Source organism: Trichosurus vulpecula, chromosome 4 (assembly GCF_011100635.1).
Source record: "Trichosurus vulpecula isolate mTriVul1 chromosome 4, mTriVul1.pri, whole genome shotgun sequence".
In the NCBI taxonomy this organism is placed as follows: Eukaryota; Metazoa; Chordata; class Mammalia; order Diprotodontia; family Phalangeridae; genus Trichosurus; species Trichosurus vulpecula.
This window is the reverse complement of record NC_050576.1, coordinates 190,411,372-190,436,981: the sequence shown is the minus strand read 5'-3', so window position 1 is coordinate 190,436,981 and position 25,610 is coordinate 190,411,372. Positions and strand designations below refer to the sequence as shown.

The 25,610-nt window shown below is 50.5% G+C and overlaps 1 protein-coding gene across 1 annotated transcript; it reads left to right on the top strand.

The window, feature by feature from the left end:
- Positions 1-25,610, top strand: COL1A1 (collagen type I alpha 1 chain). The gene is made up of 51 exons (XM_036754076.1): positions 1-205; positions 1,897-2,094; positions 2,707-2,741; positions 2,850-2,885; positions 2,985-3,077; positions 3,173-3,244; positions 3,570-3,614; positions 3,987-4,040; positions 4,565-4,618; positions 5,266-5,319; positions 5,645-5,698; positions 6,145-6,198; positions 6,294-6,338; positions 6,588-6,641; positions 6,770-6,814; positions 7,037-7,090; positions 7,723-7,821; positions 7,915-7,959; positions 8,070-8,168; positions 8,381-8,434; positions 9,160-9,267; positions 9,532-9,585; positions 10,045-10,143; positions 10,489-10,542; positions 10,640-10,738; positions 12,422-12,475; positions 12,834-12,887; positions 13,021-13,074; positions 13,181-13,234; positions 13,837-13,881; positions 13,974-14,072; positions 14,316-14,423; positions 15,256-15,363; positions 16,062-16,115; positions 16,407-16,460; positions 16,773-16,880; positions 16,975-17,028; positions 17,607-17,660; positions 17,987-18,148; positions 18,742-18,849; positions 19,040-19,147; positions 19,270-19,323; positions 19,425-19,532; positions 20,165-20,218; positions 20,328-20,435; positions 20,919-20,972; positions 21,468-21,575; positions 21,689-21,968; positions 22,204-22,394; positions 22,881-23,123; positions 23,697-25,610. Exons 1-51 carry the CDS (start codon positions 124-126, stop codon positions 23,841-23,843), a joined length of 4,365 nt encoding a protein of 1,454 aa, XP_036609971.1. The 5' UTR covers positions 1-123; the 3' UTR covers positions 23,844-25,610.

The window sequence follows — 25,610 nt, the reverse complement described above, 5'->3', positions numbered from 1 at the left end:
AGCAGACGGGAGTTTCTCCTTGGGGTCTGAGCAGGAGGTACCCAAGAATCTCAGGCCGCGCATGAGTGGACGGTAACCCCCCAACCCCAAGCCCCAAAGAGTCTACATGTCTAGGACCTAGACATGTTCAGCTTTGTGGATCCTCGGCTCCTGCTGCTCTTAGCAGTCACTGCCGTCCTCACCCATGGCCAAGACCAAGAAGACAGTAAGTTGGAAACTTTTGGGGGCGCCGGAGAATGCGTGCAAGTGGAGGAGTTCATTTATCAACGCCCCATTAACGCACCTCCTGGGGATCCCCTACTTGAGTCGGATTGCTCAGAGTATAGAAGACTACCAGGAGATGAGATTTCTAGGGGAATCCTCATAGACTAGCGAGAGTTTGGGGCAGTAGGGGATAGGTTTTTTGAGGGAAGGGTGACACCCCATCAGAGAGAAGCAAGTTGAAGAGAAAGCTCACAGTGAGTTAGGTGGGTGAGAGGGCTCAAGGAAGACCCCGTGGACAATAGGACAAGTATTGTTGGGGGTTTTAGAAGGAGGGGACTGGGGGACAAATGGGGTCTGGGTGGTGGACTAGGATTACGGAACCCAAAATGCAAAAGCCATCAGGAAGGAATTAAGGATGATTCATAAGAAAAACGTTTTTGCAGACTCTGCAGTCTAGACGCAGTTCCAGGCTCCTGGGATGTTTGGGGGCTGCTGCAAGAGGAGGGGTGGGGTGTGCTAGGGGTGGGGGGCTGCGGGGGTAGGAGGAGGAGAAACTTGAGTGGGGCGGGGACAGGGTAGAATTCCAGCGCCCTCTGCTGGCTCCCGGGGGGGGAGTAGGTTACTGCGCCTCCCCTAGTGTTCAGGGTAGCGGAACGTCACAGCCCATCGCCCGCTTCCCGGGGGGTGAGCGGGGGTGGGGTGGGAAAGGGGGAGATTAGGCAGGCTATCTGGGTAATCCCTCAGACTCTCTGGGGCCCCGGGGAAATCGTCCTTCCCTTTTCTCCCACATGTGTCCATTCCCTAGCGCTGTGTGCCACCTCGTGGTGAACCACGTTGTTGCACGCGCGAGGGATGAGGAGAAGAACTCAAATGGACTTTCTAGGGAGTTTTCGATTTTTCTTATTGTTTGGTTCAAAGTCACTTAAAGACCCAGAAAGGACTGGCTTAGAGAAGTGAGGGCAGGGCGCGGCCATCGGGTGTTACTTACTTTGGGGCTGTCAGTGCATGATGAGAGAAAAGGACTAAGGCGGTGAGGAGTAACAGGAGAGACGTTAGGGCGTGTCTTTTGGTTTGGGAGGAGCACAATAGTCTTTTGGGGTGACTCCCTCCCTTGCTCCCCACTTTCGTTCGTCCTCTTCCAGACCACTCCTCTTCTTCTCCTCCCACTATCTTTATTCTTCCCCTCTCCACCTGCCCCCTCTGGAGAATCCCTCCTCGTGACTCTCTTCCTTCTCCTCCCCATCCCTACCCAATTCTCCCCCTTTCCACACTTGGGGCCTTTTCTGTTCCATTCTCTCGACCCTCTCCCCCCACCCCCAGCTTTTATTTGACTTGGCCTCGCCCCAATGAACCAAGGTCGGAACTGGATTGAACAGTTGGCCCAAAGCTTTGTTTAAATTCCTAAACTGGAAAGAGTTAGAATGTCTCTGGCCCTGAGCCTTCGCTGTCACTGAGCCCCTGATGAGAAGCAGATGAGTCTGGAGGGTTGGGGGGGGGGGCAGGAAGATGAACAGATGCTGAGAATATAGGAAGTGACAAATCCAATGCTTCCTTGATTCTGAGGAAGAGGGAGGAAAACGAGCTGGTTGTAAGATCCCTCTGGAGTACTGGGTACAAAGGTGTCTGGGTTCCCCTTTTCTCCCTGCTACCCCCATCCTCTATTGACCCATCCCTTTCAACTCTGCCCCCCAGTTCCAGAAGGCACCTGTATACACGATGGCAAACAACACAACGACAGGGCAGTATGGAAAACTGAAACCTGCCAAATCTGTGTCTGTGACAGTGGAAATGTCATGTGTGAGGACATAATCTGTGAAGACGTTTCCAATTGTCCCAACGTTCAGTACAAAGATAATGAATGCTGCCCCACCTGCCTTGGTGCCGATGCTGGTATGGCCCTCCTAGCACTCCATCCCACCAATCAATGCCCACTTTCCCTTCTCCTCACCATCTTTCCTGACTCCCCAAGTCATGGAATAGACCTAGCTCTCTTCTCTCCTCTCCTCTCCTCTCCTCTGCTCTCCTCTCTTCTCTCCTCCTACTCCTTCATCTCCTTCTTCTTCCCCTTCTTCTTCTCCTCCTCCTCCTCCTCCTCCTCCTCCTCCTCCTCCTCCTCCTCCTCCTCCTCCTCCTCCTCCTCCTCCTCCTTCTTCTTCTTCTTCTTCTTCTTCTTCTTCTTCTTCTTCTTCTTCTTCTTCTTCTTCTTCTTCTTCTTCTTCTTCTTCTTCTTCTTCTTCTTCTTCTTCTTCTTCTTCTTCTTCTTCTCCTCCTCCTCCTCCTCCTCCTCCTCCTCCTCCTCCTCCTCCTTCTCTCTCTCTCTCTCTCTCTCTCTCTCTCTCTCTTCTTCCTTGCTCCCTCCCCCATCCCACCTCACTCTCATTCAATCTTCTCTGACCACTAGAGGTCTTGGTTTTTATGGGGGCCTGGGGTAGGGTTCTAGTACAACCCTACACCTCTGCTGGCAGAGTCACCCTCTGATTTTTTCTCTCTTCCTCCCAATAGATTCACCATCCTCTCCCGGAGAAACAGGAGCCGAGGTAAAGAATAGTTCTTGGTTTTTTGCCTCACTCATGCATACCCTCTTCCATTGCCCACCCACTTGTCTAACCCTTGTTCCTTTCTCTTTTCCCCCCCTAATCTCACAGGGTCCCAAAGGAGATACTGGACCCCGAGGTGAAAGGGTAAATTTTTAAATCTCCTTTGGAAGTTTGGTGGTGGGCAGTGAGTGTGGTGCCTGCTTTGTGGCTGACATATTGGCATTTGCTTTCTTTCCCTGGTAGGGACTCCCAGGCCCACCTGGAAGAAATGGCATCCCAGGACAGCCTGGTCTTCCCGGCCCTCCTGGTCCCCCTGGTCCCCCTGGCCTTGGAGGAGTAAGTATACAATCAGGTCACTCGAAAGGATTTTTTTTTTCCCTCCCACCAACTGACCTGACCCTTTCCCTCTCTCTCTCTGTTTTTTACCCTAGAACTTTGCTCCTCAAATGTCTTATGGCTATGATGAGAAATCAGCTGGTGGCATATCTGTGCCTGGACCTATGGTAAGCTCACTAGGGCAAAGGGAGGCCAAGAAAGCAATCAATCAGTAAACATTTATTAAGCACCTACTATGTGCCAGGCACTGTGCTGAGCACTGGGGAATACAAAAAGAAGCAAATAAGTTTGGAGACCTTGGGAAGGAGTAGGGGCCAGAAGGGCAGTCATCTCCAGATTTGTTTGGTCTTGTTAGGAGATGAAGACCCTTTTGGGGATTTCAAGCATGGCTAAGGGCAACAGAGAACCCATGGGAAATGAAAGATAAAAGGTATTCTGTACCTTGCATTTTCCTTTTGAATTGTCCTCATTGTTTCTGTCTTCTCTCCTTAGGGTCCCTCTGGTCCTCGTGGTCTCCCTGGTCCCCCTGGCTCACCAGTAAGTATCTGTGGTCTTTCAGTCACTTGAAGATCTTCAGCCTGAGTCTCTTTGGGGATGTGATAGGGAAAGGGGAGGGGAGAGGTGTTCAGGATTCTCTTCCTGGGGCATTCAGATGTCATCAGGGGCCCTATGCTGCCTGCCTCTAGGAGGTGAGAAGCCGGAAGTAGGATAATGGTGATGGCGATGGTGATGCTAATTAGCCTGATGAAGACAGTGTGAATTAGCACCAAGTAGGCAATTAACAGATAGGTGTGGAGTTTAAGTGATGGTGAATGAAGAGGATAGTGGTGACAGTGCTGACAGTGGTAGGGATGAGAGTCATATGGCGATGACCTGTCCTTACACTTCCCCGATCTCTTCCTCCTCCAGGGTCCCCAAGGTTTCCAAGGCCCCCCTGGTGAACCCGGCGAACCTGGAGCTTCAGTAAGTGGTCCTACTGACTCTGCCTTCCCGCCCCTCTCCATCCCCCCATTCATCCATCATGCATTCATAGCCACATCTCCCTCCCCCATGCCCCCCAACCCCAACATGCACATCTTTTTTAAATGAAGGGTGTCTCCCCTTTAATAATAATTAATATTTATACAGTGCTTCATGGCTGGCAAAGCACGTTGCCTATTTTATCTCATTTGTTCCTCACAACAGCCCTGTGAGGTAACATCTATAATGACTCCCATTTTATGAATGAGGAGACAGAGGCTGAGACAGGTTAAGTGACTTGCCCAGGACCACATAGGTAGCAAGTGTCTGAGGCAGAGTTTGAACTCCGTCCTTCCACATTCTACATCCAGAGGTCTCTACTGTGCCACCTACTGTCTCTTCTTGCAAACTTTCTCCTCTTCCCTTCAGATACCCTCTTGAGGAAGCGTTTACCCATAGGTAAACGACTTAGCCCCCATGTTGCTCTCACACCAGGATGAGTCTCACCTTCTCTTTGTGTCTTCTAGGGTCCCATGGGTCCCCGAGGTCCTGCAGGGCCCCCTGGCAAGAACGGAGATGATGTAAGTACCTCCAGAGAGGCGTACTACCCTTTCTCCCTCCTCTTGCCCACCGCAGAGAAGCCTGAATTCCCTTTAACTTCAATGCCGCGCCTCCCACCAAAGAGAGATTGTGTTGAGGGGGAGGCGTTCAAGATGGAAGATGGACTCCTTCCTGTTGTACAACTTCTTTGGGTTCACTTGGGAACTTGTCTTTAATCCTCAGAGAAAATTTTCACTTTCAGTACTTCAAGCATAGACTGCTTTCTCTTTCTTGCACAAAAGTTTCCTCAACCATACCAAGAGGCTTGTAACTAAGCCAGAAAATGGCTTGACCAGGCTTACTAACCCAGAGCAACTCAAATTTGTACCCAATCCTATGAGACTGGGATGTTAACTACTTAATGACTGATGCAAATGTTTCTAATAAAGGAAGCATTTAAGGATTTAATTTGCTCACAGGGCTAAATGAAATCATATTCATTAAAGCCTGACCTTTAGACCTTAATAACTCCAAGAGAATCTGGGATCACCCTAAGCTTCCCCTGTTTGACCAGTCCAGTCCAGTCCAGTTCCTAACTGGTGAGCAATAGTTTGGCGTGGCAGCAGGGGACTGGACACAATTACCCTTAACAGAGGATCTTTTTGACATCTTCCTTTCTTCCCTTCAGGGTGAAGCTGGCAAACCTGGTCGTCCTGGTGAACGTGGTCCTCCTGGTCCTCAGGTGAGAGGAGCCTTGGGAGAGAAGAGTCTAGAACCCAGGCTTCTGAGCCTTCCAGTATTGGTTACTTAGCTGTGCCAGTATAATCCTGGAGGCTCCCCTTACTGATCATTGTGAATCCTACATGGACTGCCTCTTGCCATGGCTTTTAGATTTTAGTAACTCGTATGTCAAGAAGGGTGATGGAGCTTAGAATGGGTTTGGTGTGAAAACAATTGCCTTCACATATTCTGTTTAAGAGATGCGGGAGGGACCCTTTACCTAATGGGGCACCCTTCCATTGTCTTCTGCCTTTATTTCTCGTCATCCTTCTATTCTTTCTCTCCAGGGTGCTCGAGGTCTGCCCGGAACTGCTGGTCTCCCTGGCATGAAGGGACACCGTGTAAGTCTTCTCTTGTCCATTTCAGTCTAAAAAACATCTCAAATTAACCCAGTCCCAAGCTTCAAGGCACCAAAGGGCCCTGGTTTCAAGAATTTAGTAAAGGGTCTTCAGAAGGTGAGAGGGATTTAGGTTAGGCATCCAAAAAATCTTCCTTTGGGTAGTTTAGATCTTGGAAAGTATTGCTGAGTGAAGAAGTAGAATCATCCCTAAAAACATAAATGAGAGAAGGGAAGAATCAGGTACGCTTATGGATGGAATTGTTGGCAGTCAATTCAATCTAAAGTCAGGGGGTATGTGCAGTGACCTTTTCGTAAACAGGTTCCATTCTTACTGGCTGATGTTCTCATTCCAGGCCTCCAAAAATGAATGTTATCCTGAATGGAGGCTGTATTTACCCTTTCCTCCCAGCATCTCACTTTGGTGTGTCTCTTTTTCTATTCTTTTAGGGTTTCAGTGGCTTGGATGGTGCCAAGGGAGACAGTGGTCCTGCTGGTCCTAAGGTAAGAGATCACCTTTAAGGAGTGAATGCCAGCTCCCCTTCATCTCTCCCCTTTCTTTGACAAACAAATCTCATTCTTATCTCTCTGCTTCCTAGGGTGAGCCTGGCAGCCCTGGTGAAAATGGAGCTCCTGGACAAATGGTAAGTGTGCCAGCTCCTTGAAGAGCAGGGGAGACAGAGGGCCCCCCAGGATGAGGGTGGCAGGGCTACAGGAGGTTGTCTCTTGGGGGAAAAGAGAGGCCTCCCCAGTAGGCTTCTTGGAGACACTTTTAGCATTCTGGGTGCATATAAAATGTATAGTTAGGGGTGTCTGGAGAGGTGATGGGGAATAGAGATCACTGCACCCTGCCCTTCACTCTATCTCACTCTGCTTCTCTTGGTTTTCCTCAGGGCCCTCGTGGTCTTCCTGGTGAGAGAGGCCGCCCTGGACCCCCTGGCCCAGCTGTAAGTATCACGTGACTCAGACATTCTCGATGCCCTTTGGGCACCACAGTGACTTTTGGCTGGCCTGAGCAATCCGTAGGCATTAAATATAAGCATAACTGATGTTTCTCCCTTTCTCTTCTTTTCAGGGTGCTCGTGGTAATGATGGTGCAACTGGTGCTGCTGGACCTCCAGTAAGTATGCCCAACATTCCTTGTGGTGCCAGAGAGATTGGGGAAAGGGGGCTTCTTGGGTCAGCTTCTATCCTCATGGGAGAATGAAGATCACTTGGGACAGGATTTGAGAGACATAGAGGCTCCTTGTCTCTGGGCCTCTTTAGACACCTTCCCACTCTGGCTGGGAGGAGCTGAGGGCTTCTCTCTTTCTTTCCACTAAGATCTCCCCTTCTTTTACAGGGTCCCACTGGTCCTGCTGGTCCCCCTGGTTTCCCTGGTGCTGTTGGTGCTAAGGTGAGAATCCATTCATCCTGTCCACTTTCTTCGACCTTCTCCTAGACACAAGGGTTCCTTAAACAGATAGATCCCCTTCCCATCCCAACGCTAGCTGAGCTGCTGAGAGTGGAGAGAGTAGTTTGGAGCTAACTTGGCCAAGGGCCCTCCTTCTCATGGGTCAACAGACAGTCCCCCAGTTGCGAGTGATCTTTCCCCACTTTGACTCACCCACCTCACCTTCCTCTGAAGAGAACCAAAGCCTCAGGAAAAGAAAAGTCCATGCTTTAGGAATCAAAAGCCTAAACATTCCCTGGAAAGTTGTCCATAGCTTCAGATTTCTGTTCAATGCCCGATCAGATCAAGGCCTTGATTTCCAAATCATTTCTGATCCTAATTCCTGACACTTGACCCTGGATTTACCTGCACATAGATTCCTGATCTAAAGCGTCATTCATATGAAGCAAGAAGAATTCCTCGTCCTCTACTCCCATCTCTCTGAAAGTCTAAGAACCAGACAGTAGCTTTTCTCTTTCCCTCCCTTGTCTTTCCTCTCTACAAGAGTGAGCATTGGGTGAAGGTGATAGGAAGGAGGGTGAGGGTGCATGGGGCTGGCCCTGGGCATCTGACTCATGGCTCTTTTCCTGGTCCAGGGTGAAGCTGGTCCCCAAGGAGCCCGTGGCTCTGAAGGTCCCCAGGGTGTCCGTGGAGAGCCTGGTCCCCCTGGCCCCGCTGGTGCTGCTGGCCCCTCTGTAAGTAGTTGCCTACCTTTGTGCTCTTTGACCTCTGACCGGCTTCAGAGTTTGTGTTCATCACTCATTCCTTCTCTTCTTTTTTTGCTTTAGGGTAACCCTGGTGCTGATGGACAACCTGGTGCCAAAGGTGCCAATGTAAGTATATTGTAGCACCATTTGTTCTGTTTGCAGTGTCCTGCAATGCCCTAGGATGGAGCGTGACCTTGTAGATCAGGGGACTGAGTCTTCTCTTTTGTCTCCCACAGGGTGCTCCTGGAATTGCTGGTGCTCCTGGCTTCCCCGGTGCCCGTGGTCCTTCCGGACCTCAGGGTCCCAGTGGTGCTCCTGGTCCCAAGGGTAACAGTGTAAGTACCTATCTTTCCTCTGCCACTTTTCTTCTAATAACTGGCTCTGGAGTTGACTGGAGTCCAGTCTATTTTCTGATTACCCAGCTGTGCCTGGGTCCAGATCTCCAAAAGATGGGGTCAGCTTTGGCTTTGGGCTTGGGATTAGTTGTCCCTTCCCCCCCCATCTGCTTCTATCCTCAGTTCAACCTTTTGTCTTTTCTTCCCTTTAGGGTGAACCTGGTGCTCCCGGTAACAAAGGTGACGCTGGTGCCAAAGGAGAGCCTGTAAGTATTCTTTGCTCTCTTATACTTCACTATATGTACGTATACAATCCATCCATTCATGCTTACATACACGGTATAGTGGACAGATTGGTGGACCTGAGGTCAAGAAGACCTAGATTCAGATCTCACCTCTGACACTAACTGTGGAACCCTAGCAACTCACTTCATCTCCCTAAGCCTCAGTTTTCCCATCTGTAAAATGGGTGTGATGATACTTCTAGTACTTGCCTCCCGGGGTTGGGGTGAGGCTCCAATGATAATGGATAGGAAGTATTCTGCAAACACTAAAGCAGTTTATAAGCATCAGTTATTATTAGATGTTCCAATGCAAATATGAGTACATTCTCACTCAGACCTAACAGGTGAGAGAGGTGTCCTCTAGGGAGACTTTTATGCTGGGCTTTGAGGAAGATAAAGAGATGTGGTCTTAATGCTCAGGGAACCCTCATCTGATAGAAGAGGCACAGTGCTTACCCTCAAGTAGCTTCTAGGAGAGACAGAGAGAGAGAGAGAGAGAGAGAGAGAGAGAGGGAGAGATAGATTGATTTTTGTCTTAAGGAAACTCCCAGTCCAATAGGCAAGATGAGGAACACCTAGAACAAACACTTGGAGTCTGAGAAAAGGGCATGTTTTTCAGCTGAAAAGAGTTCTGCCTATCCCCAAACTTAGCACTTGGACCTGAGCATTCACATGTAACTTTCCCTCACCTTCCACTCCTCCTCTAGGGCCCTGTTGGTGTTCAAGGACCCCCAGGCCCTGCAGGTGAGGAAGGCAAGAGAGGATCCCGTGGTGAACCTGGACCTATTGGTCTACCCGGCCCAGCTGGTGAACGAGTAAGTGGCTGCTTCCATTCTCCTTTTCTCTGCTTTCTTCCCAATTTCAGCCAGCTCCTGGCATCTTGCCCAGTGGGCATTCTGCATAATTCTCAGTCCCTTTGTGACATCCTTTAGTCTCATGGGTACTCTTCCACCTCAGCCTTGGTATGATGTCTCCTTAGTGGGTAAAGGCCTTCCCTGGCATGGGGAGGGCACCTATGTTTCTGTTGCCCTGTTTTCCTCATCCCTAGCTCTAACTTGTCATGTTTTCTCCCCATACAGGGTGGTCCTGGAAGCCGTGGTTTCCCTGGTGCTGATGGTGTTGCTGGTCCTAAGGTGAGTTTCTTCTAATTGTTTCTTCTTGGCAGGCACAATCACAAGAATATCCTGGTTTGGGGTGCGGGGGGTGGGCAGGGAAGGATTGATGCCATCAGTTTGCTGGTCCTTTGCCCTTCTGTGTCCAATCAAAATTTGATCAAATCAGCAAACACGTATTAGGCCTTTACTACATTAAATTACTACATAGGCATTCAATCAGGTGCTCAAGGCATCTTTCTTAGGGCAAGATTCCTCCCGGTGGCTCCTTATAAGGAATAGGCCTGGGACACAAAAAGAGTCCAGCATCGCCTTGTGGGCAGCCTTCTTGGCCTCAATGAGATATCTATATGTTGCCATCCCCTTGCATGTAATCCGCTTTTCTGGTGGCGGATAGCAGGCTGATTCCCCCATTCTGCCCAGAGCAAGGTGAGAGAGCCACTGATTCTGGGACTTTGACTCTTCTCTCTTCCTTGCTAGGGTGCTCCTGGTGAACGTGGTGCTCCTGGCCCCGCTGGCCCTAAAGGATCTCCTGGTGAAGCTGGTCGCCCCGGTGAGGCTGGTCTGCCTGGTGCCAAGGTGAGATGTCACTGGAGGGACCCAGGACAGCCTCTCTCTGAGATGGGGCATCACTAAGAGGGAGAGGGACTTTCTAGAGAACACTGCATGGCATGGCAAAAATAATTTGGGGGCAGTGCCATGCTGGTGTGCATTTTGAGATCTGCCTGAGCTGGCAGTCAGTCTCATGGCCTAGCCATCCCTCCAGTCTTCCTTGTGGCTATTTTCCTTCCTGACCCGTCATCCTTCCTCTGCCCATCCATGCCATCTCAGCCTCTCTCCCTCCGAAGAGACAAGCATAATTAACTTGGGGGTGGGGGTGGAAATCTTCTCTCTTGTCTCACTGTTGTCTGCTTTCCTTCTTAGGGTCTGACTGGAAGTCCTGGCAGCCCTGGTCCTGATGGCAAAACTGGTCCTCCTGTAAGTACTACCCTCCTCTGCCTTGGCCCTGCCTGCCCTTCCATCCTAGCCTCCAGCCCTCTGCCCTCAACTCTCTTTCCTTGTTGTCCATCCTCAGGGCCCTGCTGGCCAAGATGGTCGCCCTGGACCTCCAGGCCCCCCTGGTGCCCGTGGTCAAGCTGGCGTAATGGGATTCCCTGGACCCAAGGGTGCTGCTGTAAGTATCCCCCCCCACCCTCCCTTATCCCTCCACCCTACAGGCAGGGGCAGGGAAGGCACTATTTGAAAATGGGACATCCACATTTTACCCCAGCTCTGCCAATAACTTACCATGCCAACTTGGACAGGTCACTTTCCCTTTCTGTGCCTCAGTCTCCCTATCTGTAAAATGATCTTTGAGATCCAATCCAGCTCTTACATTCTATAAGTCCGTAATGATTCCCCATAGCTCTCATAAGTAAATGGGGATAAGCCAGAAGCAGGCTCTCTACAATGTACTCTAAGGGTCTCCCACCCCTGACATCAGGGGACTTGCATTCTGGGTGCCTGCATGGAGGATTTTTGGCAGAAGGGGGTGTTATACGGTTGAAGGATCTGGGCTCTGAGTGTGGAGGAAGTTGTGCTTAGGAGAGAGGAAGAGGAAGAGAAATAAAGGGCCAAGGGGGAGAGAAATGGAAGGGAAGAAGGAGAGAAAAGATGAGAAGGAAAAAAGGAGGTTGGAGGAATGAAGGGCAGGAGACGATGACAAGATCTCTGAACTGGGTGGAAGAAAGGAGTGCTGAGGCCTAGGCCTGGCTCTAGCCTACTCCTTGACCCATTTTGGGGAAAAAAAATCACTTCTTCTTTTTGCCCCTCAATTTCTTTTCCCATTTTTGTAACAAGGAGAAAATTCTCTCTGCCTCTCTATTTTGGCAGGATTTCTGAGAGATTTTAAATGAGATATAATGAGAGTCCTCTTAAAGCTAATTCGTGATGGGATTCTCTGGCCCTCAGCTTTTTCTTCTGTAGGAAGGAAGGAAGCAAGCAGGAATTTATCAAGCACCTACTATGCGCCAGGCATTGAGATAATCACTTCATGGCTAGTAAATGTCCGAGGCTGCATTTGAAGTCAGGTTCTCCTGACTCCAGGGCCCCCTGAATTTATCCAAAGTGCCACCCAGCCACCTCCACAATTGGGGTTTGAGGGAGGGATAGAAATCATAAGGTCGTAGATTTAGAGCCAGAAGGGACCATAGAAGTCATCTAGTCTACCCCCCTTCACTTCACAGATGAGGAAATTAAGGCCCAGAGAGATAAGAAATTTGTCTGATGGTAAATGGGAGAAGTGAGATTCATACCCAGCCTCGGGCTCCCACTCCACTGCCTCCCATGACCTCTGGGTTTTCTTCCAGCTTTAAATCTTAGGCTAAGAAGAATGCTTGAGAGGGTTATGGTGATGGTGAAATTAATCCCTTAGGAATGGCCAGGTTGGGAGAGGGAGGGAGATCCACGGTAAAGCTGAGACATCCAGTTTTCTTAAGCACTTCCTGGGTCCTGTTCCCAGAACCCTTAGTATTTGAAAAGGGGGGGGGGCAAAAGCATTTAAATTGTCCCTTGACAAGAGCTAGAAGCTGTTGGAAAGTATATGATTTCTCTGGGAAACCAAGTGGAATAATTTAATTGGAAAGCTGAATTCAGTAATAATTTGGTTATTGCCTGTGCTATCAAGTGCCATTAAAAAAACAAAACAACTACAACCAACCTGTCAAAGGACAATCCCTAAGGCAAAAGGAGGTGGCATCGATGATCCAGAAAACGTCATGGGCCTGGGGAGCCCTGAGGAGGTCACCTTCCTCTGGGCCCCTTGGGGAAGTTTCTGGCCTCTGTTACCCTAACACTAACCCAAGGTTTCTTTCCCTAGGGAGAACCTGGCAAGGCTGGAGAGAGAGGTGTTCCTGGACCCCCTGGTGCTGTGGTAGGTGTTTTATCCATTCCCTTTTCCCCTCAGTGCCCAATCCCCAAACCCTCATCTGAGTGCTACTCCACCCCCACACCCCACTAATGGGGAGAGAATGGGCCTTCAGCATCAGTAGCCATGGCTACAGGGGCTGGGCTCTGAGCCTTCAGCTATAACTGCTGCATATGGTTTGGGGGGAAGAGTTCAGGAAGCCCCTGGCTTCCTTCAGATCAGTCCCTTTCCTTCACTACCCAAACTCTCCCATCCTAAATCTAAACTAATCTAAGCTTCCACCACTGACTCTCTAATCCCCTACTCTGTTCTCTCTCTCTCTCTCTCTCTCTCTCTCTCTCTCTCTCTCTCTGTCTCTCTGTAGGGCGCTGCTGGAAAAGATGGAGAAGCTGGTGCTCAGGGTCCCCCCGGCCCTGCTGTGAGTGTCTCTTCCTGGGGTGGGGCTGGCTTAAGGGTGGGGGCCTAGGTGAAGATTGTGGAGCTGGGCTCCCTGCCTCTTTCCCTTTGGAGCCACCTGATCCCTGCCTTCTTCTTGGCTTATCTGAACACAGGGTCCCGCTGGTGAGAGAGGTGAACAGGGTCCTGCTGGCTCCCCTGGATTCCAGGTGAGAAGGCAGAGAATCTTGGGAATTGGGGAAGGAATGTGGGGAATAATTCTATGGTGTTCTCTTCTGGATTCTCAACTGTTCTTCTCCTACCTCTTCCCCATAGGGTCTCCCTGGCCCCGCTGGCCCTCCTGGTGAAGCAGGCAAACCTGGTGAACAGGTGAGTGAATACCTGGCAGCTTCTCAGGGGAAAGGAGGGGAGTGATCAAGACTGTCTAGTTCCCGCCTCCCACCCCGGGCTCTTGGGGTAGCACAAGGCACCTCTGCAGGGGACACTTTGGGAGAGGACTAGCTTCACTTTCCTAGCTGGTTTATAAGAATTCTCACTTCCCTTCCCTCCCCCTGCTTTCTTTTACAATGACTTCTGCATTCTAGCATGGCGAGTTTGATACTTTCATCTCCCCACCCCCCAACCCCCACTTCTTATTCCGTTATTGGGTCTGACAGGTCCTGGCCACGCCTCCCAGGAATGTCCAGGAAGCAGGACGTAAGGGGTTGGGGTTGGAGCTGCAGGGGAAATAAGCCATGTGTTAGTGCAGGGCTGACTAAGATTACATTGTAATTACCAAACACACTTTCAGACAAAGCACAGGAACGGGGCATTAACTGCAAACCAGAATGTAGGTCTGTAAGCTGAAGTAAAGGGGAGAGACAAATGAATGCAAGAATGAATTTATACTGATCATGGGTCCCTAATGCCTTGCCCTCTTCTCTCCCCTTGCCCTGATTCTGACTTTTTTTCCTTCTCTTCCTCTCCAATAGGGTGTTCCTGGAGATGCTGGTGCCCCTGGTCCCTCTGGCGCAAGAGTAAGTAGACCCTTTCAGCCCTCTCTGGTTCTCCATCTTTTGCAGTGGCCTTTCCCATGGCACTGTCACTTATCCTGTCTCTTACTTTCTAGGGTGAGAGAGGTTTCCCCGGAGAACGTGGTGTCCAAGGTCCTCCTGGCCCTCAGGGTCCTCGTGGTGCCAATGGTGCTCCTGGAAATGATGGTGCTAAGGTGAGGAACAGGATGGAGAGGAGGAAGTCAGTACTTGGTGTAGGAAGCTCAACCCACCCTCCAGGGAGGGGATGGGGACTTCCTTCTAGCCCTAAGTGGCTGTAGAGCATCTACATTAAGCTTGGCCTCCTGCCTTTAAGTTCACTGTTAGCCAGTGTCTTGCCTTTGATGTCATGTGGCCCAATGGAGGGGCTTGTGTTCTCCAGTGTGTAACTAGCCCTGTTTCTCTTGGTTGGCATATAGGGTGATGCCGGTGCTCCTGGTGCTCCCGGTGGCCAAGGGCCCCCTGGTCTGCAGGGAATGCCTGGTGAACGTGGTGCAGCTGGTCTTCCTGGTGCCAAGGGTGACAGAGTGAGTGCATCCCCTGCCCAGTTCCACCCATACTCCCCTACCAAGCCCTTTCATTAGCTTCTTATATCATTCGGATATTGACCTGGGGTATTGATTGGGATTACAACCTGATCTTTCCCTTCTGCTTACTTTGTCGGGCTTCCTGAACCTCTCTCTTTCCCTCATTTTATTTCTCATCAAGTCCCCCACCTCTACTCTGCTCTCCCTACCCAGAGTCCTCTGCTGCTGAGAGGCCTTGAATTCTCTCCCTAGACCACTAAGGAGATGAGAATGACTTGCCCAGGGTCACAGAGCTAGTTTATGTGGACTTGAACCCATGTCTTCCTGGTTTCGATACAAGCTCCCTACTGTTGAGGAGAGAGGGTCTCAAATCTTTTCCCTAGGTCAGAGGCTGAGAAATCCTCTAGAATGTGTCCTATGGTGGGGCACCCCCTTATCTAACCTTAGAGGTTAGATCCAGAGTTTTTCCTAGATCTGAATGATAGTTTCAATTTCATAGAGTTGGAAGTTCTTTTTACAGAGAAGAAAATAGTCTCTCCAGTCTGCTCTGAAGAGTCTTCACCTCCTTATTTTCATCAGTCTACTTCCTTAAATCCTTTCCCTAAAATGGTGTTGTCTTTTTCCTGTTTTATGGGCGTGGGCAAAGTGCAGAGATAGGGATAGAGCTCTCTCTGGTATCTTGTCTCCAGGCTTAGTTTGTCTCTGTCATAAAAACTCTCTTTTCAGCATCCATGCACATGCCCCCTATAAGAATGTTCCCAGGCACTACTTTGGCCCTGGAGTCAGCATCCTATCTTGGCTGAAACAAGGCTCTTGTCTTTTCTGTTTCTAGGGTGATGCTGGCCCCAAAGGTGCTGATGGTGCTCCAGGCAAAGATGGTGTCCGTGGTCTGACTGGTCCCATTGGTCCCCCTGGCCCTGCTGGTCCTTCTGGTGACAAGGTAAAAATAGCCATTTCCCTTTCTACCTTCTCCCTGAAATAGACTGTGGCTGCTGGGACATTCTTGTACCAGGGGGGTATTGGACTCCAGGAATCATTGGATTTTTGAGTTACAAAGGATGGTAGACACCATCCCAACTCACGCCCACATTTTACTGATGAGGAAAGCAAAATTCAGAGAGGCAAAGTGATTTACACTAAGGTTACTGAGGTGTAAATGTCAGAACTGGGTTTTGAACCATCTTGTGACCTCCAGATCCAGAGATTTTAACTACCCTGGCTGGCTTGGAGGGTGAAGGTGTTCTAAACACTGGGCACCAGATGATGCTAATGACCTTGCATAAGGGGAAGGAGTGGTTAATAACAGGGAATGGGATTTCTTGAGATGGGGGTGGGGGGAGAAGCAGAGCTAAGCTGTTATTGGTCAGGAAGAAGGAAGACTGGAGAGTTAGAATCCTATAAAAGCCAGAGGGTAGGGGAGAAGAGAAGTCAGATCTGACAAGTGGGTGGGTGGAGAGAATTAGACGTGTGCGGAAGCCACCACAGTCCCAGAGATGGGCTTTCCATCTCCTGGGGTCCTGCTGAAGGACATCTGGGTGTAGGGTTATACCAGCCTACAGTCAACAGAATATATCCATTGAGAGTGCCTCCTTGCTCTCCTTTTCCTGACTGTTCCTTACCTCCTTTTTTGCCTTCCAGGGTGAATCTGGTCCCAGCGGCCCTGTTGGTCCCACTGGAGCTCGTGGTGCCCCTGTGAGTACTTTTTCCTATTATCTGAGAGATTCCTTCCCTTCCCTTCCCCACTGTCTTACAGCCCGTTGACTCCTGACCCCTCACTTTATGCCTTCATTCCCTCCCTCCTCACTCCCCATGTCTGATACTCTCTCTTTTCTCCCCTCCACCCTACATTGTCCCCTCTCATCCTGCAGCTCTGAATTCGCATTTGTAAGCATCCCTCTCCTATTTTCCTCTTGCCTTGTTTCAGGCCCTCTCCATTCAGGGTTTCCTTTCTGACTATTTCTCTATCCTTCCTTCTCTTTTTAGGGAGAACGTGGTGAGCCTGGCCCCCCTGGTCCTGCTGGCTTTGCTGGTCCTCCTGTAAGTACCAAGTCCCTGTCTCACTTCCCATTTACCCCAGTGGGACTCATGCATCTCAGGGCTTAAGCCTGGGACAAAAAATGGGAACGCCCCCCCAAATGAAAAGGGATCAGGAATGTTAAGACTCAGAGACTTCTATTTCTTGTAGGTAGGAGTGGGTGTTGCTGGTCTTAAGGATCCCTGTAATAGGAGTGTGTGTGAAGTCTAATTGGGGGAGGGGTTTGCCACTCTCTCAAGCCCCATCTCCTTCAGAAGTCCCTTGTTTGCAGAGCTCTGCTCCCCTGTTCACCTCTCTTTGCCCTCCTCTTCCAGGGTGCTGATGGCCAACCTGGTGCTAAAGGTGAACCTGGTGATGCTGGTGCTAAAGGTGATGCTGGTCCCCCTGGCCCTGCTGGACCTACTGGTGCCCCTGGCCCTGCTGTGAGTATTTCATTCACACTTGGTTACCCTTCCCATGAGTTCTCTGCACAGGTGATCTCTACAACTGTGACCTTTTCCTTTTCCTCTTCTCCAGGGTAATGTTGGTGCTCCTGGACCTAAAGGTGCCCGTGGCAGCGCTGGCCCTCCTGTAAGTATCACCCACCACTCAGGTCCACCTCCGGCCCCCTGCTAAGGACATACTCAGGCACAGAAATCTCACCCTGGAGCCAGTCTGAAGCTTAGATACAGAGCCCTGAAACCCTGAGAAATGGGGCCAATAAAGACAGGTGGCAGAGTGACCCTCCCTCACTCTTAAGCAAATTGTCCCCCTCCCCTCCAAGAGATTATAGAGGAAAGAACACTGCGCTGGTATTAGGAGCCCTGGATTAGAGTTGAAGTTATTTTATTCAATCTCCCTGAGATCTTCCCTCAGCTATACAATGGGGAGAATATTTTTTCTACCTCCATCCCAGTATTCTTGTGAGGGAGATAGTTTATAAATCTTAAAGAGTTTTTAAAATAAGAGTTATCATTATTATTAACCACTTTCTTCATCTAGCTCTTAGGGTCCCCGTGTCCTAGGGCAGGGAGTGAGTCTGGGGCATATCCACAGAGGGGGCCTGTCCTATACCTGTCCTCTATCCCTCCCTTCCTTCCCCCTCCCATTACTGCCCAGCTGGACTACTCTTCATATCTCTGATGCCCCATTTTAATTTTGCCTTGTAGGGTGCTACTGGTTTCCCTGGTGCTGCTGGAAGAGTTGGTCCCCCTGGCCCCTCTGTAAGTACCTACTGGAAGAATTCAGTGAAGCGAGTCCTGATCAATGCTGTTGGGAGGGGTATAGAATGAGGTGGTTGGGGGTAGTTGATCTTAGGAATCAGGATGGAGAACAAGTGAGTGGGGAGGAGGCCAGGACAGAGAGATTCATGGCTATGCAGCTGTATGCCCCTTGCTTTAGCCCTTGGTGGCCCAGTCACTGCTTTCTTCTCTGCCTCCCACCCAATGTGCCAGTCATAATGAGGATGTAGCTGGGCCTCAGCAGACAGCCTTGGAGTTGAAGAAGGGCCTCAGGCTTTTTCTTCCTGACCACCTTTCCTGCCACGTAGGGTAACACTGGACCCCCTGGACCTCCTGGCCCCGCTGGCAAAGAAGGCGGCAAAGGCCCCCGTGGTGAGACTGGCCCTATTGGACGTCCTGGTGAAGTCGGACCTCCTGGTCCTCCTGGCCCAAGTGGAGAGAAGGGATCTCCTGGTGCTGATGGCCCTGCTGTAAGTCCTGAGCTTCCCAGTCTCTCCCAATAGCTCCTAGAAACCTCCCAGGGATAGTATGGCCTCTTCTGGAGCCAATATTCCTTATTCTTGGGCTTGCCAACTAAAGGCTTCCCATGACCTCTAGGTGGTACCTGCTCATGGATCCCCATAAAAATGATCATAGGGAATTGTAGACAATGCTTTCTCCCCTCTTAAGCAGTGGTTTGACCCATGACTTCTTATCAAATAAGCTGATGTGTGTAAAGTGCTTTGCTAACTTTAAGCACACTCCATAAATGTCAGCTTAATATTACTATCATTATTTTCTCTATCCCATTCCCTCCCAAATCAGGGAGCCTTTTCAGCCTTCTCACAATCTCCCCTGTCATCCCAAAGAAGAACATTATTGCCAGCAAGCTTGGAGAGGTCAGGCCCCCTCATGCTCCTCTGCTGGACAGTGTCCTGGGGCAGAAGCTGGCATCAGTCACCCCCATTCCCACCCACCAAGACTCTGGAGATCTGGATTGGGAATGAATCCACATCAAGTTCCCTTCCTTTACTCCTCCCTTCCTTTACCTGCCCCTTCTCACATCTTCCTTTGCCTCCTTCAGGGTGCTCCTGGTACTCCTGGTCCTCAAGGTATTGCTGGACAGCGTGGTGTTGTGGGTCTGCCTGGACAGAGAGGAGAAAGAGGTTTCCCTGGTCTTCCTGGTCCCTCTGTGAGTATCCCCTGCTCTTCTCTCTGGGGAAATCTCAATAACACAAGAGATTTGGGAGGGAGCAGATAGTGGTGGGAACAGGAGAGATGCAGGAAGAGGACCAGGTGGGTGGGACCACTGAAGACAGAATCTCTGGGAAAGGAGCTCTTCTATTCATCCCTCCTCTGACCTGGCCCTTCCCTGTATTTAGGGTGAACCTGGAAAACAAGGTCCTTCTGGAGTAAGTGGAGAACGTGGCCCCCCTGGCCCTGCTGGCCCCCCTGGATTGGCTGGACCCCCTGGTGAATCTGGACGTGAGGTGAGGAAGAAAGCTCTTCGGGGCAGAACCCTGACCAGCCCCGGCGCTGGCTGCTTCCCTGCATTAGCCCAGCTTGTGTGCCTCTCTGGCCTGGGCTGATGGTATTCTTCTCTCCCTTTCAGGGTGCCCCTGGTGCTGAAGGCTCCCCTGGTCGTGATGGTGCTCCAGGCCCCAAGGTGAGCAGAACTCCCCTGACAAAACCATTTCTCTTGCGTGCTCTGTAGCAGGACTGATCCTGCCCTTGACTCCTCTCCCTTTTCCTGTTCCTCGCCTTTAGGGTGACCGTGGTGAGACTGGTCCAGCTGGCCCCCCTGGTGCTCCTGGTGCCCCCGGTGCTCCTGGCCCTGTGGGTCCTGCTGGAAAGGCTGGAGATCGTGGTGAGACTGTAAGTGACTCTCTCCTAGCACTTATGGAAGTTAGGGCAAGTTCTTGGGAGCTAATCAGGGGACTGGACATTGACTTTACTCAGTTGAAATGTAATGGAATGGGGTGGAGAGGTCGGGGTGGGGGGAGACTCTCTGGGAAGGAAGATGGGTTTGTGGGACAGTCATTTCCCAATAATAAGCTCCATAGTCTTATGGCTCCCTGGATTTCCCAGAAAATGGAAGCTCCTCTGGAGGGGGAGGGAGCAGAGTCCCCGTCTGTCCAGCTTCTCTCAGAGCTGAGACTCAACCCTAAAAATCTTTCCCCTTGCAAGTAGAGCACAGGAGTAATGGCAGGAGGGATTTCCTCAAGATCAGGGATGTCAGGGAAGAGGTGGACAGGGTGGCAAAGAGAGTGATGCAGAACTGAGGGCAGTGCCAATGGGAGAGTGTCTGGGGCTGATCAGAGATGGAGATGGAAAGGCTGGAGGTCAGGGGAGGGGAGGGTGTTCATGTAGAGTAGAATAGAATGGGTGACTCATGGAAAAGGGGTTCACAGCTCCTGGGGAGAACAGGCTGTACAAACTCAGGGACCCTTGAGTTAGGCTGATTCCACAGGATCTCACTGGCTCTCTTTCTCTCTCCATCCCTTTAGGGTCCCTCTGGTCCTGCTGGTCCCGTTGGTCCCACTGGTGCCCGAGGCCCTGCTGTGAGTCTTCCATCCTCATCCCTTCCAATGCCACTGTAAATAATGACCTCTGCCCATCTGGGTGCTAGAGAGCCCATCACCTGTTTGAATGTCTTCTCTGCTCTTTTAGGGACCCCAAGGCCCTCGAGGTGACAAGGGTGAGACTGGCGAACAGGGTGACAGAGGCTTGAAAGGTCACAGAGGCTTCTCTGGTCTCCAGGGTCCCCCTGGTCCTCCTGTGAGTATCTCCTTTTCTGCTCCCTGCCCTTTCTGTGGCCCTCTCCCACTGTCTCCCCTTGATATGCTGCATCAATGTAAACATTCCTCAGTTTCATAGTCTGGAACAATTTGTTAGCCTTTCTGGGTTGGTATTGCAGAAAGGAATTAGCTGTACTGTCTTTGGGTTAGAAAAACAGAGGGAAGAGGAAATTATTCTATAAATCAGTAAATATTTATTAAGTGCCTTCTGTGTGCCAGGCGCTATGCTCAAAAGACAGTCTCTGACCTCAGGGAGCTCTAACAGGGATGAAAGACAACATGGATGAAGAAGGATTAGGGGAGTGGGAGTGTCTCAGACTGGAGAGACCTTTAGCCCAGATTTCCAGTTTCCTGGGCCTGAGAACAGGGTTGGGTCACTCCTGGTATCCAACCCCCTTCCCCCTTCTCTCATCAACACCACTTAATCCAGACTGAGTTCTGAGTCATCTTTGTCTCCTTCAAGGGTTCTCCTGGTGAACAAGGTCCTTCTGGAGCTTCTGGTCCTGCTGGTCCCCGAGTAAGTAACTTCTTTCTTTTCTTCCTAGTGTTCATCCCCTGTCCTACCCAGGTTCCCCCTGAGGTCTTACATTGCCCACTAGGAGACTTGGGTATCTGAGCAATGGTGGTATAGTAGGGGTGTGTGAGGGGACAGAGCAGATTCCAGCGTTGATTCCCAAGACCAGTTGCACTTGGGATTCAGTCTCTCTCCCCCATGCCTTCCTCTTGTTTCTTGGCCTTGCTAAGATGGAACAGTGACTCATCTTGGCATGTATGCTGGTGAGAGAGAAGGAGGGAGAGAGAAAGATCAGACCCAGTTGTCTGATATTTCTCAGTGGGGGTTGTGTTGTCAGAACTAAGTTTATTGCTGGTCTTAGAGTTGGATTGTTTGACTTGGTACAGAGTTTGTTGTTTATTCTGAGATTGTGTGGTTAGATTAGGTCTGGCCTGGAGTTGGGTTGCCAAGTCTTGGATATTATCAATCTAACCCACTATTTCTTATGTCCTCTTTCAGGGTCCCCCTGGCTCTTCTGGTGCTGCTGGAAAAGATGGACTCAATGGTCTTCCTGGCCCCATTGGCCCCCCTGGTCCCCGTGGTCGTACTGGAGATGCTGGTCCTGCTGTATGTACCCCTATCTCCTTAGCTGACCCCTTCCCCCACTCCAGGTTTATCTGGTGCCCCAAGCCCAAGAACTCAGGCCTTCACCAGCCTTTGCTCTTTTCTTCTCTGCATAGGGTCCCCCTGGACCTCCTGGACCCCCTGGTCCTCCCGGTCCCCCCAGCGGTGGCTTCGACTTTAGCTTCATGCCCCAGCCACCCCAGGAGAAGGCTCACGACTCTGGCCGCTTTTACCGAGCTGATGATGCTAACGTCCGTGACCGTGACCTCGAGGTAGACACCACCCTCAAGAGCCTGACTCAGCAGATTGAGAACATCCGGAGCCCTGAGGGTACTCGCAAGAACCCTGCCCGCACCTGCAGAGACCTCAGGATGTGCCACTCAGACTGGAAGAGCGGTGAGGACCTTCCCCAACTTTCCTTGGGGGTCTCCAACTCCTCCTGTTTCCACCTTCCTAACTACTCCTTCCCCCTTGCTGCCCAGCCCACTCCCATGATAGAAGACTTTGCTGAGACTAGGGGCCAAGCAGCTTTCTCTCCTTCCTTTCCTCCATGGTATCACTCCCAACATGGCACCCAACACCAGACCCCTGTTTCCCTGCCTCTCTCTATTCCTTCTCTGTCTTATTTCAGGAGAGTACTGGATTGATCCCAACCAAGGGTGCAACCTGGATGCCATCAAGGTCTTCTGCAACATGGAAACTGGAGAAACCTGTGTGTACCCCACCCAAGCCAGTGTGGCCCGGAAGAACTGGTACATTAACAAGAACCCCAAGGAGAAGAAGCACGTCTGGTTCGGCGAGAGCATGACCGGTGGATTCCAGGTGAGGCTCAAGGAAGGGCAGAAGGAAGGTGAATTGATCTAGACCATAGAAGGAAGGTTCTAAGGGTAGATAGTAACACTTCCCAGGACAGGGTTGAGGCCCTAAGGAGTGCTGACCAATGTCGAGATGGGAGAGATGAGGAAACAGCAAGGGCTAGAGATGGATATAGATGGGAAAGGTAAGAAAGGTCAGAGGTGAACTATACCAGTACCCCCTAGAGTGGAGGCCAGGAGGCCTGGGTTCTAGTGGAAGCACTATCATGAATGAACTGTGTGACCTTGGCAAGTGCCCTCTTTGGACCTGTTTCCTCCTCTGTAAGGTGAAGGGGTTGGACTAGATGGTCTTCCAGCTCTCACACACAGTATTTGGTCCTATGATTCTGGGGTTCAACATTCAGAGGATGGATTAAGGGGGGACAGGGAGACTGCAGAGAATTGAGAGGGCAGGGGAAAGAGGCTGGACTTCATCTTCTCCTTTCCATTACAGATTGAGTATGGCGGTGAGGGCTCTGACCCTGCTGACGTGGCTATTCAGATGACATTCCTTCGCCTGGCATCCACTGAGGCCTCCCAGAACATCACCTATCACTGCAAGAACAGCGTGGCCTACATGGACCAGCAGACTGGCAACCTCAAGAAGGCCCTGCTTCTCCAAGGCTCCAATGAAATCGAGATCCGGGCTGAAGGCAATAGCCGATTCACCTATGCAGTCACTGAGGATGGCTGCACGGTGAGCCTCTCTCCCTTCTCTCTCTACTGCCATAGCAAACTAAAACTCGATGTTGTGATGGAGGCCTTGAGTTGGTACTCTTTGCTGTGTGCTCTTGGACAAGTCTGTAGCCTCTCTGGGCTTTGTTTTTAGCCCAGAACTCTGGGCAAATGGGTTGGAATTGGGACTGGACCTGTGAATTTCAATGGTATTGGGAAATACAGTCCAACACATTCTCTGCAGCCTAGAGATTTGCCTAGACCACTGAGAGGCTGTAACTTGTCCAGGGGTACCAGCTAGTATGTGTCAAAAACAGGACCCAAACCCAGGTCTTCTTGGATTTGAGACCAGTTATCTAGCTAATCCTATCTCCCCCAAGTGGATTGTCTATGTGTCCACCTGTCCAGAGCTTAGAGGTCACAGAAATAGGTCAGAAGTGGGCTTTTTAGATGGTACCTGTGGTCAACTGTGCAGGCCCTGAAGAGACTTACTGACCATCTCCCCTTCCCCCACCCTACTACTCCATATGGTTTCACTGGGTCACTCTTACAGGACAACTGCTAATTCCTTTTGCCCCTCTTCCTTTTCCTAAAGAGTCACACCGGAAACTGGGGCAAGACAGTCATCGAATACAAGACCACCAAAACCTCCCGCCTGCCCATCATCGATGTGGCCCCCATGGACATTGGAGCTCCCAACCAGGAATTTGGCTTCGACTTTGGTCCCGTCTGCTTCCTGTAAACTCTCCCCATTCCCAACCGGCTCCCTCCCACCCATCTTCCTTCCCTCTGATCCCAGAAGAAAACAAAAACAACCCAACAGAACAAAAAAAAAGCCAAAAAAAGGAGAAAATTTCACATGGACTTTGGAAATTTTTTTTTTCCTTTCCGTTCATCTCTCAAAACTTAGTTTTCACCTCTGACAAACCAAATCTGACCCAAAAAAACAAAGCTAAATCAAAAGCATTAAATCTTACAAAAAAAGAATAAATAAATAACTTTTTAAAAAAAGGAAACTTGGTCCACTTGCTTGAAGACCGATGTGGGGGTAAGTCTTTTTGAGCCCATTGGGCTTACAGATGCCCCAGCTTTTGCCATTCTGTTCCCTTCTCCACCTCTTCCCCTTGGGGACTTCTCCCCCACAGCCTCCCTTCAATGCAAGTGTCCCCCACGTCCCAGGAAATGCTGGGGCAAGCCGTGGTCTTCCTGGCAGCAAGAGAACAGATGCTCCAACATCCAAGTGTCTTCAGCCTTACCCCACCCTCTCTCCATTCCAGCCTCCTACTCCCCTAACCCTCCCCTCCAAGGAGGGGATAGGGAGATGGGGTTCCCAGACTCAGCTTCTCCGCTGGTCTCTTTTCTCAATACCACTGCAAAGGAAGATGTACTATCTGAATGCAAGCCTCTGTACTGCACCCCTCTTTGAGAGGGGGAGTGTGTGCGAGGGACCCCACCTGAGGGGGACTTACTGGGCCTGGAGCTGTCCTATGAGATTTCTCCCCCCTGCCAAGTTTAGAGGAGAATTGGAAAGGGGTAGGGGTGGAGGGACAGTAAAGTGGAACCAGCTGATTTGGGAGTCCCCACCCCCAACCCCTCCAGGCACCTTCCAAATCTGCCTCTCACACACAGGCAATGGGGCTGGGTCTGAGAAATTGTTCATTCCATGTATATTTCTGTTGTTGAAAGACTACCTCGTACTTGTCTTTTTTCGTGCCAGCCAGGGCAACATTGTGGGGGCTTGGAATGGGGGACCTAGGGTGGAGAGGGGATACTTCTCCTCCTTCTCGGGCTCCCCCTATTTTAATCAAAGGTGCTAAGTTTGCGTTTCCTCTCCTCCTAGACGTGCTGGGGATAGGAAAACCAGGCAAGAGTCGACAGCCAACTGGTTTTCCAAAATGGGGGTGGGGGTAGGGGACTGGGGATCACTGGTGCTATAGAAATTGAGACCTCCCCCCCACATGCCAAAGAGTGTTCCCTTTCTGTTTTACGGTCTTTTTTTTTCAAAGCTTTTTTTTTTTCATTTGTTTGTTCTTGGCTTATGGGGACTCGTGAATTTTCTAAAGGTGCTATTTAAAAAGGGAATAAAAGAAGCAGGCTTGAGATCTGCACCAAAGCTGACTTTTCATCCTGTCTTCACCAGCAGGTGGATTCAACTTTCCTTTGAACATTTTTTTCCCCTCATGCTTTCTCCATCTTGCTCTTCTGCCCCCTTTTCATACCTCCCACTCACCTCCCTCTTCTCACCCTACCACCCTCCCCTCTCGCTCTGAAACCCTCTGTCTTTCCCACCAGCTTTTCCAACCCCTTTAATTCTGCCCCCACCCCATGCCTCTCTTGCCATCTCCTCTCTTTGGGTTTCAAAGCACAACTTTTCTAGCCAATAGGCAGTTTTCCCCCTAGGGAGTGTGAGGAACCAAAGGATTCTGTACCTATTTTGTGTATGTATAATAATTTGAGATGTTTTTAATTATGTTGACTGCTGGAATAAAGCATGTGAAAATGACCCGAA

What these genes read in the sequence shown, in the direction of transcription:
- COL1A1 (XM_036754076.1), top strand. Translation starts at nt 124, where the DNA reads ATGTTCAGCTTTGTGGATCCTCGGCTCCTGCTGCTCTTAGCAGTCACT. An exon ending in GTGGTCCTCCTGGTCCTCAG is followed by an intron (nt 5,320 to 5,644) that starts GTGAGAGGAGCC and finishes CTTTCTCTCCAG; the next exon opens with GGTGCTCGAGGTCTGCCCGG. An exon ending in ATGGAGCTCCTGGACAAATG is followed by an intron (nt 6,339 to 6,587) that starts GTAAGTGTGCCA and finishes GGTTTTCCTCAG; the next exon opens with GGCCCTCGTGGTCTTCCTGG.